The sequence below is a fragment of the Festucalex cinctus genome, chromosome 13, assembly GCF_051991245.1.
Source record: "Festucalex cinctus isolate MCC-2025b chromosome 13, RoL_Fcin_1.0, whole genome shotgun sequence".
NCBI lineage: Eukaryota > Metazoa > Chordata > Actinopteri > Syngnathiformes > Syngnathidae > Festucalex > Festucalex cinctus.
Genome location: NC_135423.1, coordinates 16469456 through 16484200, shown reverse-complemented (window position 1 = coordinate 16484200; position 14745 = coordinate 16469456). Strand labels below are relative to the sequence as shown.

The 14745-nt window shown below is 40.0% G+C and overlaps 1 protein-coding gene across 3 annotated transcripts; it reads right to left on the bottom strand.

Annotated features, from left to right (window-relative positions):
• Positions 1-281: 281 nt before the first annotated feature.
• On the bottom strand, positions 282-11787 carry septin4b (septin 4b). Of its 3 annotated transcripts, none has more exons than XM_077540269.1 (13): positions 9500-9635; positions 8785-8903; positions 7077-7406; positions 6685-6781; positions 6511-6597; positions 5619-5742; positions 5414-5548; positions 5138-5255; positions 4973-5074; positions 4445-4541; positions 4201-4363; positions 2665-2764; positions 282-1412 (listed from the first exon to the last, which is right to left on the bottom strand). In XM_077540269.1, the coding sequence occupies exons 2-13, from the start codon at positions 8878-8880 to the stop codon at positions 1344-1346; spliced, it is 1518 nt and encodes a 505-aa protein (XP_077396395.1). In that variant the 5' UTR covers positions 8881-8903; positions 9500-9635; the 3' UTR covers positions 282-1343. The 3 variants fall into 3 exon arrangements, with proteins under 3 accessions (XP_077396395.1, XP_077396396.1, XP_077396397.1); XM_077540270.1 differs by having other exon boundaries at positions 8785-8910; positions 9500-9624; XM_077540271.1 differs by lacking the exons at positions 7077-7406; positions 8785-8903; positions 9500-9635 and adding an exon at positions 11758-11787.
• Positions 11788-14745: the final 2958 nt, after the last annotated feature.

Here is a 14745-nt window from a genome sequence, read left to right as displayed (position 1 = left end):
TTTAAATTATTATCATTGAACTGCTTTCTTGCATATTTTCCCCAGCCATCCAATTTGCATTTATACATTCTAACATAAATAGACTTGAAGCATAAAAAAAAAAAGTGACCAACAATATAAAGACATAAAAGTAAAGGCTGCCAGAGATTAAGGGGGGGGGCTAACAGGAAGTTGTGATTAATTACAGGTTTGTAAATTATAATGTTCAGAATATTAGCATTAAAAATGTTAACTCAAAAATAAGCTTTGTTAAATAGTCCATAAAGATAATGTCCTTCAAATGACATTGTTAGTATTTATTTGTTGTAACATGAGCTCACAAAGTGGTAACAAAAAATTCCAAAGTCCATAATTTTGCATACTGTATTATATATTGCTTCAATGCCCATAAATAACATTGATTTTTCACCACACATGCAAATAAAAGAATGTCAAGTCTGTCAACTTAGTTGTTACGGTAACATTTGTTATAATGCTTTTCATTAGCCTATCAACTCTTGATTAGCAACAAGAGGCCATTCAAAAGCATGTTTTTTTAAATTAATCTAATGGAATTTAAAAAAAAAAGAAAAAAAAAAAGCTTACTAGGCAGTAAGAAAGCATTGTTTGTCTGATATGTAACATCTCATATCAACATATGATATGCAACAAATGCATCTCAATTAAATACAGTACAGCGGAAAACTAAATTAAAGTCGTCGCAGGGGCGGAGCCAGAAATTTTTCTGCAGGGTGACAACACCTCACTGAGTGGTTGCCATACACTGCCCAACATACTCTTAAAACAAGCAGGATCAAGTTAAAAAATAAAATAAAATAAAAAACTTTGCTGAGCTTAATTTAAGAAATGCTATTTTATTTGCTGTTGTATTTGCCACTGTAATTTATTGAGATGCACCTGTAAGTGTTGCCACTAACACAACACGGTGGCACTTTCAATTTCAAATCAAATGTATCTAAAAATAATAACAATAATAATAACAATTCTTCACTCATTCAACTCATACAAAGCAGGTTAAACAACACCACTGTTGCTAAATAATTTTCAGGAGATAATCTGTAGAAAAAACAAACAAAACATTTTTGACCTATAATAAAAATAACAAAAAAAACCTGCACCAAGAAAAAAAAAGAACCTTAAAAAAAAAAAAAAGGTTCATTTCAATGTTGGAAGAAGCATCTCTTGTTTGTTAATTTTTTCATTCCTATTTACAGAGCGGAGCGTTTTTGTTTTGTTTTTGTTTTTCACCTCATCCTGCCGAGCGCATGATGGGCACTGATGAGGTTGATGAGGTCGTTGGGGATGGGATGGGAGGTGAAAGTTCAAGCGGGCGACCTGGCGTGTCAGTAGGCGTCCTTCTTGGTGTGTATTTGGTCCTGCATCCTCTGCAGCATCTCCTGCATGCGCCGCAGCTGATGGGACACATCACAACACGTAATCATACACTCGGCTGGTCACGCACGAAAGGACACATTCAAAATCGATAGCAAAACGGAATTTTAGATCACGTGACCTCAATGGCCGCCACAATTTATGCTAATGTAGCTACCGGGTGGGGCCAGCACCTTAAATCTCGATTGTATTAATCAATACAAAAGAACAACAAAATCGAAATGATAGTCTCTTTATTATTTGATGAACGTGGGATAAAAGTGAGGTTAACTTATACTTTTTTCCCCCCTCTAATCAACTCCAGCGTTAGCTATACAGTTATGGTGGATTATCCTTCACACCCGCATTATGGCAAATTTCTAAAACATTTTTTTAATGGTAGTTCACAGTAAAGTCTGAATTTAACATTAAGAACCTTCATGGTAGAAACAGCTAATTGCCATTTCATGTACTTAAGATGTAATCTTGCCTTTTAGCGCTAATTAAGTGCTGTTGATCAATCACATTGAATGGTAAAACATTTGAAATTTCATTATTATGATTAAAAAAAATACTAAGAAGGTGATAGGAATCTTACTTTGTTGACAAAATACTTTTATCACGTTTAATGCTAATGCTAACAAGATTGAACTAGAATGTGACTGATGTGATTATGCTAATGCTAAGACTGAATTAGCCTGTGAATGACGTAATGAGTGGAAACAAGCACAACGCTAGTTTGAATGGCAAAAGATTATCTTATGTGCAGCTAGCAAAACATCAGTAGTGACAAATAAGAGGTGGGAAAATGAGCAATGTGGTCAGTGAGAATCAAAAGTGGTGAGAAACAACTAATAGTTGAAGAATGACAACACAACCAGTGAGAACAAACTGACAGAATGTGACCAAAAGAAACATGGAGGTGAAAAAAAATGAGAATGGTAAACTGAGCAATGACAGTCCAGCACACACTAGCAAATAATATTCAGAAGATAAACAGTGAGATGATGACTCCTGACAATGCGGACAGTAAGAACACGTGAGAAAAAAGGAAAAGTTGTGATAAGAAGTGAATGAAATGTCCAACCATCGACAACACAATCGTCAAGAATGATGCTAAAGTGTGAGCCGCAATGGCTTGTGGGTAAACATGAGTGACGAGGACATTTAAAGGGCCTCGTCCTCCAGATGCGAGCGGGTGTGGGCGTGGCCTTCGCACTCCATCTCAAAAGCGTGCTGATCGGCGGCGTGCGGTTGCCGGGGCGACTCCGTTTGGGGGTCGCCGGGTCGTACCTCCTCGTCTTTTTCCCGGATCAGCTTTTCCGTCTGGCTGTCGGCCGCGTCGCCCATTGCCGGGATGGGGAAGTCGGTGCCGCTTTCCCTGGTGAGCTTACTAGACACACACAAACACAATAATGAATTTAATTATAAATAAATATTTGTGCACAACGTTTTCAAGGAATTGACAGGTGATTCTAGGTGGCAAGTTGGGTCAAACCATTCTGGTATGGGAGAGATGGTGGTTTTTAGGACACTGAAATAGAATAGCCTACTGAACATAAAATTCATTTTATGAACTTATATTTTTCTGAAATATTTACATATACTGTACTTTTTAAATATATTTTAAAATTTCACATACCCCCATTTGAGAACCAGTGTGTAGACTAATCCCAAAAAGTTTGTGCTATTTGTTGTATTCCCTGATTACAACGCTAGGTGGCAGTGTTACTCAACATTACATAACAACATTGAGACGTATGAGAGAATGAAAAGCGTTCAAGATGGCGACTACTGAAGCAGTTACGATATGATTTACTGGCGAACTACTGTTCTACTCCTCCTGATAGCATGTTAAGTAAATATTTTTATTTTTTTATTTGTATTTATTTGTTTTGTCTCGCCTCTGGCCTTATTTGTGTACCGTCAACACAATATTGGGCCTTGGAATAAATGCTGCATTCAAGGATGGTCGGAAGTCGGACATTTTCCGAGTTCAACCCAGGAGGTGTGTATGGGAACGCCCCCTTGAACTCGGAAATTCCACATGCAAAGACGAAGAAAAAAAGTACCCCGATTTCACTGGCGGACTACAATGTGACGTCACTCTGAATGGCAAAACACAATTTACTCGAGTATAAAACTAGATAGCTTTCTTCATTCCTAAATATTCGACATAACTCCATGTAACGCAATGTACGTGACAGTATTGCCGCTATCTTCCTGCATGAAATTATACGGTCAACTACTTAACTGTATGGAATGCTTATGAAATAAGATTCAAACTATAAATGAAGCAAAATTGCAAAAATGTAAGTTTTCTACAGGTAAAAATTAGTTTTGAGGACCAAAATAAAAAACAATTTATCACTATCCGCCATTTTGGTTGTTTACGTTCGCCTCGAATGCATCAGGTCGGAACTGGGAAAAACCAATTCGGATATATCCGACTTTCCGACTATCCTCGAATGCAGCATTAGTGTTTAGCAACTAAAAAGCGCAAATTCAAATATTTCCTAATTATTATCCAACATGTAAATAATGTCAAGGGGTTTAGTGTAATTGGTAAAAACATTAATATATAATATAGTTGGAGCACTTTAATAGACATATATCTTCTAAAATGGCTGGCAATGAATGCGTTTTAAATTGTAGACATTTGGGGGTCCCTGGAAATCTCGAGTTCGCAGTCACTTACTCAATGGAAAATCCGCCCCTGCTCTTCATCATGACAACACTCCAATGAAACAAGTAATCATTCAAAAGGTGATGTTAAATAAATAAAAAAAAAAAAAAAAAAAAAGGTTTCAAGATGTCTGCTTGTTATACTTGCGGTTGCGCTCCTTCACGACCATGCGGGTCATGTTCTGGATGCAGTGGGCTCTGTAGTTCTCGTAGTGGGTCTCCCGGGTCACATCCTTCAGGTCCTGCATGTGAGTTCGAACCAGCATGTTCCTCAACTTCACAAAGTCGCAATGAGCCGAGTTTTCAACTGTGGAACGAACCGGTGTAAAAACAAGCTTCGTGTGCCACCTTGGATATCTGAACTTTTAATGAGCGGGGTCCTCCTTACCTTCTACGATCCCCCAAGGGTACAAACGACCTCGCACCCTCTTCCCTTTGGCTTCCACCACCGTGTTGCTGCCGATTACGGCAAATGGAATGCTCTCCTTATTGTGGGAACAAATACAATGATTGAAATGTTGATGTGTGTTAGCACTATTTGGACAAATGTTTTGGGACACCTAGCCTAGCTAAAACCAATCTCTTAGTATTTCAGGTATCCCAGTACTTTTGTCCATGCAATTGAAGGTCGGTCTCCCCTCTCTCTCTCTTTGTTCTTTATCATTTATGTCTGTGCACATTTTTCGAGGCTGCTGCAAAGGCTCGGCACGCCTCACAGCCAGAGGAGGAGGACGAAAGGAGGAGGAAGGCTGACTCACGACTGCTAAATCAAGAGTAGCTCAACAAGGTCACGCTCTTGTTTTATTTCATTCATCAGCAACAAAGCACTGGTGTGGAGCATCATCATCGCAATGTTCTAGGTGACAAAAAAAAAAAAAAAAAAAGTCCAAAAGCTCAAAAGGCCGCACACACTCACCTTTAGCTCATAATCCTGCTGCTTGAAGTCGTCATCTTCATCAGAGTCGCAGTCGGGGAACTGGTAGACCTTAATCCCATACAGCTCGATCTCTTCTCTAATCTGCACAAAGCCAACAAAAACATTTTAGCAGCAAGTTCGAAACCTAAAAAATAACACTTATACCTTAATTTTTTTCTTCTTGACCTCACTCGGTGTGAGCGTGTCTGCTTTGGCCAACACTGGAACAATGTTAACCTTCTCGTGCAGCGCCCTCATAAATTCCACGTCGAGCGGCCGAAGGCTGCAAAATGCAACACGAGTGTGAATGAAGTATTCATAGTTTGCGAATGCATGAGGATGGAGGAGGAGGAGGATTCATTGTTGACCACCAGTTGTAAGTGGGTCAACTATGAGCCATCCGAGGGGGGCCGGTTGAAGGACGCAGCAGCGTTGTCGTACCCGTGTCCGAAGGGGGAGATGAAGTAGATGCAGCAGTGCACGCGGTTGTCTTGGATGTTTTTGCGGTTGAGGCCGCTCTCGTCCCTGAAGTACTGCTCAAACTGCTGGTCGATGTAGTCGGCCACTGGCTTCCAGCTAAACGAGGGGGACACGCAGCTTGTGAAGGATGCGCCGAATGAACAGCACAAACGGATCGTGTGTATACCATTCTGTGTTGTTAACGGCATCACCAAAGCCAGGAGTGTCCACAATAGTCAGCTTCAGCTTGACTCCTTTTTCTTCGATATCCACCGTGTGCTTGGTGATTTCGACCGTTTGCATGATTCGTTCTGAAGGTACCACACAAAGCGTAAATAAGCTCAATGAATCGCGATGGACTTTCCACACACTCTAATTCGCAAATGGATTTGCTACCTGACAGTACTGACTTGGCTCGAGATGGCACTTTTTAGCTCCCGGCAAACAAGATCAACAAGGTAGCATTTGTTATAACCTCATTCCATGTTGACCTGAGGGTCACTCATTAGTCGAGCAGATTTATTGTTAAAATATTGCATTCATTTGAGGACACAATGGTGAGAATTTGTAAAAAATTAAAAATGTCTCCCATTCGGCGGAGCAAGAGCCAGTTCTCCTCCATTGTTGTTTGAGTGCTCATTCTGACACATTGTGTTCAATGCAATCTGGTTTCACATAGTACAAATTTCACGTGGAAAACCAAACATCACAAACTGAGGTGAGTAGATCAGAAACAAGCTGCATAGTGTGCAGTGGTAAAATTCCATCAGAAAGTAGTGAGGACAAATCTATGTATGACAGTTTATCAACCCCTCAAGATTATGGAATTTGTGTTAAATAATAATAATAATAATAATAATAATAATAATAATAAGTATTATATTATTATTTCTTAATTATTATTAAATTATAATTATTATTAATAAGTATTAATAAATATAACAAGTATATTATTTTTAATTATTGTTATTATGAAAACCTGATGTACTAGAGAAAGAAATTCGATTCAGAATCAGCGCAAAAAAAAAAAAAAAAGTAATCTTTTGATCTTTTGACCACTGAGGTTGTGTTGTGTTCACCTTCAGCATTGAGCAGCCTCCTGTCTTTATAAAGATCTGTGAGGAAGAGACTGTTGACCAGGGTGGACTTTCCAAGGCCAGACTCGCCTGCAAGCACACATCCACAAGCGAGGTGAAACATGAGGTGGGTTTCGGCTCAAATGTCGCTGCTGATTGGTTGAGACTAGATTTTACCTGCCACCATTAGAGTGAAGTCAAATCCTTTCTTGACTGACTTGCGGTGCACCTGGTTTGGGAGTGTTGCAAAACCTACATATTCCTTGTCTTGATCCTGAGAATCATTGGGGGGAAAAGGGACATATTGCTTACATAGAATTGTACATTTAAGTGGGTTTAACATAAGAACATAAGACAGGTTTAACATAAGAAGATAATGTGGTTGAATGACATAATGTTTGTTTGGTATGTCAATTAGTCAACACAACAAGTACAAAAGCAGTAGCAACACAAAGCAACAGTAACTTCCTGCTCCACCAGTACAACTATCAGCAACCAAATGACATACGCACACACACTGACACAGATATCGTCTTGTCACTGCAGCCCTGTACTATACGTTATGTTACCTCATTATTGCTGTAAGGGTCAAAACGAGCCCACGGACTTTTGGGCCTGGAGGGGCTGACAGGGAAGGGCAAGTCAAAGTCCACATTGGGAGGTAACCCGGACTCAGAACCAGAATCCGACTGGGCCCTACCCGCCACCGGGGGGCGCAAACAGGACGGGGTGTGAGGGTGGTCTTGACCTTCGGCTTCCCTCTCTGCATCATCGGCCTCTTGGCCAGGATGATGCTGTGGGCTCAGGTCAGCGTCATGTTCGGGGTGCTCAAGTTCTACATGATGGTGGGGGTCTTGCATTATGTTCTCCACCTCGGAGTCATCGGAGTGGCTGGAATGCTAAAGACGTGTCAGGGTTGGATGAGGAGGGGGGGCAGGAGACACGAAGAGGGTGAAGGAGGTGGTAGATGCCAAGTGTTACATTGGTACAATGTGGAATTTTCATGATCAAACTGAAAGATGAAGTTTTCATTTGGGGGTTTTCAATGGTCATTAAAATATCAAAGATTTCTGAATTTATGATTTACTTTTGTGATAATTACAGCTCAATATTCATTTCTGGAGCAGTTTACGTACTCGTTGGGTGCTCTGCTCATGCCGGGCTCCAATTACCAACGACTGATAGCACACAACCAAGATGAATAATGTAGTGTGTGTCATGAGAGAGCCATCAGTGCATTTCATCTCTCTCGGCTACAGGCCCATGTCTCCACTCTCAACTCATGACTTGCTATTACGATCATGTGGGCTTGCTGTGTCATTAACAAAGTGAGTCCTGATGTGTGATCTACACTCAGGAGACTTGATTATGTGCACCTGCACAATCCATTACACTTGTGTCTTGTTGTTATGCTTCTTAATAGAGTGTTGACCTCTGCCAAGGCCAAACAATCCTTAACACGTCCATGTGACTGCACAATCATGACATGGCAGCCATTATCACACAAGTGGCGTATTGGCACTGATGTTCTTTATAAAACGGCTGCCTGCAGGTTACTGGTCACCAGTAAATGGTGCTGAGAATAAAAACTTTTACTGTTGGGTCATTCCATGTAAAAATCACCCAGTGAGTTTAACCAATCATTTAATTTTAATGAAAGGTGGTGACATACTGGTTGATGGTGATGGCACAACAGCTACAGTCCATTGAATTTTCAGTAAAAAGGGGCGTGGCCACCTCCCTTAGAACAAATATATCTAGGTAACTACTGGATCAATCTTCACACACCAAAAAAAAGGTATTGTTGGAAAGGATTCCAAATCATTTAGAAGATTGTTGCATCTTTTAGTTAATCTTTTGACCTTTGTTTTAGTTGACCTGGTGGATCCCATGAAATGTAATCTCTCACGTTCAATCATATAAGTTTCAGAGGTGTACTTTTTTTGTTTAGCAGCAATAACGAGTCAAAGTATCCATACCGTCAGATATTGATTATGTAAGCATTCAAAGGGAGGTGGCCACGCCCTTTTTGCCAAAAAATGTCAAAATTCGACAGGCTGTAGCTCCCAAATCTGTTCTCCGACTGACCTAAAATTTCACATTTTGTGTTGTGCCATCATCAAGTTTCATTAAAATCACAATCTGCTTGATGTTCAGATTTTGTGGGTGAATTGGCATGGAATGACCATATCTTGTTGGTAACGGGTGGTTGTCATGCAATCAGGTAGGTGTGCTTGGTGTTGCGGCCCCGTCAGTAACGAGACAGGAAGTCGGTACCTGGTCAGCATCATGGTCCTCGTTTGGATATGGGGAGACAGGACAGGAGTCCCGCTCGTCTGATGAAGACGGAATTTCATGGTCACTGTCCTCCATTGCAAGTGGGGCGACAGTGAACTCTGCAATCTCCAAGCAGAAGGGAGTATGTATGTGGAACGGTTCAATACGGAAGAGCAGAGGACGGGCAAGACCACATGGTTGGAGAACCGGGAGTTGAGGGAAAGGAGTAACGTGAAAAGGCCAAATGGATAAGAACAAAATAGGAAGGCAGGAAAAAAAAACAAAAAAAACATGAAACAAAGACAAACTAGCATTCTCGTGTATAAAATCTCTCCATGATCTCGTCATTGTGGAGGCATCCGTAGCTTTGGGGCATGGTGCAATTGATAGTTGCACTCTTTAGGAAATGAGTGACCTGCTTTACTGTGCAACAACCAAATCTGAGAGATCAATGTCCAGCACGCTCAGTCGTGTGACCTACATACATACAGACATCAACATGTTAGCTTGGAAAACCTTTGGAGCCCCAAAGTCAACAGAATTATTATTTACTGTATGCAGATTCCATTTTGGTGCACAAACACTCCACGCCATTTAAGGTTTCACAGATCGCAGCCTTTAAAAGGAGGCTTCTGCTAATTCAGTAAAGCCGAAAAACGGAATGATCAAAGTCACCCTCCAACAAACAAGATTAAGATTAAGCTATCATGCTCACCCTCTGTGCGCAGATACTGAAAGCCTATGAGGGAGATTCCCAACCTCTGTTCCGCTTCTCTCCACAAACGTCTCCTCGAGGCCTCCAGCAGGAAACAGGAAACGGAGGCAACGCAGCCCCAGTATTTATACACGGCCACCGCCGCATGCTGCGTCCTACATCGCCATCGACCCTCTCAGCACCCCCAGGATACCGATCACACACATTGATGAGCGAGCGGCATCATTGGGGCGGGGGGGGCGCATGGACTGCACAGTCCAGTCGCTGTATCACATTATATCATTAGCACATATTAAACCAGCAAGTGGCAATACGATGGAAACAATTTTTTTTTAATTCATCAAGTGTAAATTATACATTACAGGGATGCTAATGAGCTCTCTAATTAAGTGGATGAATTACCTACACACTTTTTATATGACAATGTAATTGTCTACAACATAAAGAATTAAGGGTGCATTAATTTATATTGAAATGTAGGCCACAATTGTCAAAATATTGTCTCAATAATAAGTTTGGAGACCTTCCATTTTGGATGTAATCAAACAGGGATGAAGTCAAAACTGACAGGAAATTAAAAATACTATTCTCCATGGCCTCTGTCAGTCTTGGGCCCTTAGAATGGACTTTTCCACCACTTGCAGCACCCCTGCTGAAGACCAACTGCATTTTACTTTACTAAACTGAAAAGTCCTGTTTCCTTTGTAGAGGTCACGCCACAAAACAGGGCCACAGTAAGTGCCAATCTATACCAATGTCCTGTACCCGAAACAACACTTTTCGGACATTTCCATAATGGTGTGTACCGTTTCCAGGGCCTAAAGTTATGTTTTCAATATGAAAATGACAAGGTTCATACAGAAGAAGTATCTTTAAAGGTACCACCAAAGACACAAGCCGTAATTTCTAAATTCTCAATTCTAAATTTCAGAACTTTCAGCGCATGCCTAGGCACTTAGGGTGTTAAACACAGTCTGAAAATGGCTGAAAGGGAACATGAAAAGCATGACTGAACATAGCGTGGAGCAGCTCAGGGACCAAATAGTTTTTTGCGATGACATCACCTCCTTCATAACCAATTAAACAACATTTTTCCTTTTGCCCATCATTGCTTTGATACCAGCTCACACCTCACAAACTAACAAACAAAACCAAAAAATTATTGATGAGTTTTGATAAGAGATTCTATAGATGCAGTGATGCGTTTACAATTCAGTACCAAACGCTTGCTTGCTTTATTTAGTATCTTCATGTTGGATGATAATAATGAGTGCAATCAAAAACAAAACAAAAAGTACGGTAAACAAAAAACCTTGCTGAACATCACGTTATCCATACAAAAGCATAATTCTTCAAGTATATTGACAGCAGTCATTTCAATTGGAATGAACAAAAGACTTTTGACAATTTCTAACATTATAATTAGTTGGCTCCCACTACGCCAGTCTCATTTGAGACATGAATCAATTACCTTTTCCCTAACTGGACTTAATTAGCTTATGCAATGGTCAAATTTAAAAGTGATTCATAAAAGACTTAATGTCAGGTGGTACATGTGTTCTGTTCAGGAGCACACTGTGCTGATACTGTACATGTCTGAAAACTTCAGTAAAAACACAACAATACGATGATACAAAAAAAAAAAAAAAAAAAGGTTCTTCTTACGACTGTATGCTCATCATAATGGACCAAATAAAAAAATAAAAAAATAAAAAAAATAAAATAAACACCACCACCACCAACAACAACAACAACAAAAACATTCAAAAATTATAACACAAAAAGGATGTTAGGCTATAATGTCAGGTCTTTAATGTGATCGTTAATAATACACAAGTAGTCTACTGCTTGGTCCATGAAATCCACTATTTGAATCAAATTAAATGCAAAGCCAATGGCAGACTTTGTGTAGCAACAGACAAACAAAAACGTTTGTAAGCACACGATCCAGGCTCAGCAATAAGATACTGACGGCAATGTTTCAAGCAACAGTGAGACCTGATGAAGAAACTTGTGTCATTGGAATTTTGCCTTTGAATTTAGTGGAGCTGCTAATAATGGCCCATATATATGCAGGCATGAACTGTCTCAGTCACCACCTACTGTACACAAGAGGCACAGGCTAGATTGTTGTGCATTACAGAAATTATGGTTTATCACAGAGGTAGTGACAGAAATCTCACAGCAATACTAACAATGTAGAAATCATTCACAGTTGAATGGAAAGCGTTACAGCTGCAATCAGAGGACCAACTCACATTTTCTTCCATTTTCAGTTCCTGTCGTCTTAATAGGTTCCTGTCCCAATAGACAGAGGAGTTGTGGAAAATATAGGAATGTTTGATGGGACTCCCACATAGGCCCTGAGAAACAATGGAGGGACAAGAAGCCCAAGTCAAAAATAAACGAGTTGTGAGGTTGACTGTGGTGCCGTGTTAATGTTGGATGGTGGTAGTGGGCTTTTGCTACAGTGCTGCTGATAGACGATGATTTGTGGCAGCTCTCAAGGGGAAGCCCACATCTAATGTTCCCTCTATGACATGGGAAATGCAACTAAAAGCTGCCAAAAGTCATTATAAAACTAACATGTTGTTATTAAACGTCTATGATGAAAGCAGTTTTCAGCTCTGGAGGAAGCACAGTTGACTGAACCAGTTGCAATCGCACAACAAAAATGACTATAACTACTATTCAGTGATTGGTAAATTATTTATGGACACTATCTAATGAATATGGCTTTAAAACAAAAGTGACCCACGGGTCGCTGAATCAGTGGAGACTGGTGTTTGTGGATCTCACTCTGCTTCATCCATCCTTCCTTCCTTGAGTCTTTCCTCTGGTCTCTTGAGATCTTCCTAAAATGTTGAAATCCATATGTTTCTGGGGTTGGTGAAAGATTATGGTTTTGTAACTGTGGGTGGTAGGTGGTATCTGGTCGGTGCTGGATTTCACTTTGTTTCATTTGTCTTTCCTTTGATCCTTCCTCTGGTCTCATGACAAGTTCACAACACCAGCGGGACTCGGAAGTATCCGGTTAAGGTAAAGGATCTGGGATTTTTAACAGGTTTAAGGTGAATTAAAGAGCACAAATTTACACACGCCAAAAAAAAAAAAAAAAGGAGAGAGAGAGAGATGATGATGGTGGTGACATGTTGACTTGGGAAGGCTTCAGAATGAATAAAACTGAGCTCTCTCTCTCTCTCAAAAAAAAGTGACCATCTCAGGAGCAACAGGAACAAAAATCTATGAAGAATTGTTTAATAAAAACAAAGTGTGTGTCCACAAGCTAGTGAGGTTTTCTTTTTGTGGTGAGGCCAGGGGCAGGTGGTAATGTTGGCCCTGTGCGCGTGTTTCAATGCCAGCGTTGTCTGAAAAGCACTAGCAAGCCTCTGTGTGAAGTTGGCTTTCACAGTCTCTCCATTTCATCACACATTTGTATGATACTATTGTATAGTGTGGACAGTACATTCTGCCTTGCAAGCCAAATGAATGAAGAAGATCAACTCATCTTTACAAGGATATATTACTAGTCAATGTGATAATTTTACATAAAATAGATGTGGCAATGTTAGTAGCACAATAACTGAAATAATTGTTTGTCTGTGTATATTGCAAGTATCAATTTAAGGCATTCAGGTTTTATTGTTCAGTTTAAGGCATTGTGTGGAAGTTGTTCAAACTAGTCTAATGAATCTATGTGGGACGTGGACATAATTTTGATGTGTGATTAAAATATCAAAACTGACAGGATGGATTAGAGAGAAAACAATACACGACAGACAGTGTTTTCGGAAGAAATTTCAACGGATGTGGTTAGGAAAGCTCTAATTGTATATTTATCTTATTTGTTTAAGAGCAAAGGGACAAACACGGCAGCAGAATTCTGCTGAGAATTCATTTTTAACCCATGGGAGGAAGAACCAAAAGCAACCCGATCTCAATCTTAATAGCTCCTCTAAATTTGTGTGCCAAGTGCGCTGCTGTAATAGCTAACATGAGGTGTAACACAAATGGGAGAGTCAGCAAAAACAAACAGACGTGTCGGAACAGTAAAGCACCGTGGAGCAATCACAATGATTTCTGACAAATGTAAAGACGTGACAGTGATGAGAATGGGCAGAGTGAATGAACATCTTACTGAGATCTTACTTCCTTTCTGCTTTAATCCTCCTGTGGCCTTCATGACGGTGATTACTGTAGACTGCCTAAAAGGGCTGACAGTGCCCACACACACATGCACGTAAACACAGGAACCAACGCACACCCACTTGGGTCCGAGATGGAAATTCAGTGACATTTTGTGTCTGCGGCTCTGGGGATCACATTGCAACTTGCTTACATTGTAAGATGATGTGGCCCCGTTCCAAGACAGCCAGGGAGTTCCACTCAACCACCGCAAAACCCTCCAGCAGCAAGTGCCAATGTTCCAAAATGCACCTCTCGGATTCTCTCTCGTTTGTGGGACACATTTGAAGTTAAAGCACAGGTTGCAGTGTTGCCACTCTTGCTAAAGGACGACTAGAGGGGAAGGGGAGGTAGTGCCACCTGCTGCTCAGAAGAGAAGGATCTGTCTGTATTTGTCAAAGACGCAATCGCTGCTTATATTCTAGCGTGCCCTCAATGAGATTTAAATAATGAAAGCTATATGGTGTCGTAAAAGTCACTACACACTAGTTCCTGATTTTTCGTTTAGCTTCAGGTATGTGAGGCCATCAGCATTTGAGCATTGGCCAGCCGTCGCCAAGTCGTCAAGATTGTTTGCTTATATATTAGGGGTGCACATCTCTCCACAAAAGACGATTAGTTATCGATACATGGGGTGTGAAATAATTCAAGGCCGGTTCGATTTGATTCACTTCGATTTGATATTCTATGACTCAGTTCAAGAGAATATGATGCAATGCCTTTTTTGTTGTTGTTTTACATGGACTTGTCAGTACTGTACTGCAAATGTGGCATTTCTTTCTCAGATATCTCTCACATTAAAAAAATGACCGTCAGAGTGAATTGCTTCTCTAAGTTAAATATGCCTACACAGTAAATTTAGTACATTTTACGCTGAAAAAAATATTCGGTCCCAGTCTAAACAGAGTTATCATGTTATATATATATATATATATATATATATATATATATATATATATATATATATATATATATATATATATATATATATATATATATATATATATATAAATACATAATAATAATGATAAATAAAAAAATCACTCAAGGGTTCAGGAACA

Excerpts from the sequence above, each read along its gene's own strand:
- septin4b (XM_077540269.1), bottom strand. The coding sequence starts at position 8,880 with ATGGAGGACAGTGACCATGAAATTCCGTCTTCATCAGACGAGCGGGAC. Across the intron at positions 4,542-4,972 it reads AGCAGGATTATGAGCTAAAG|GAGAGCATTCCATTTGCCGT; the intron begins GTGAGTGTGTGC and ends TCCCACAATAAG. Across the intron at positions 4,364-4,444 it reads CCCTTGGGGGATCGTAGAAG|TTGAAAACTCGGCTCATTGC; the intron begins GTAAGGAGGACC and ends TTCGTTCCACAG.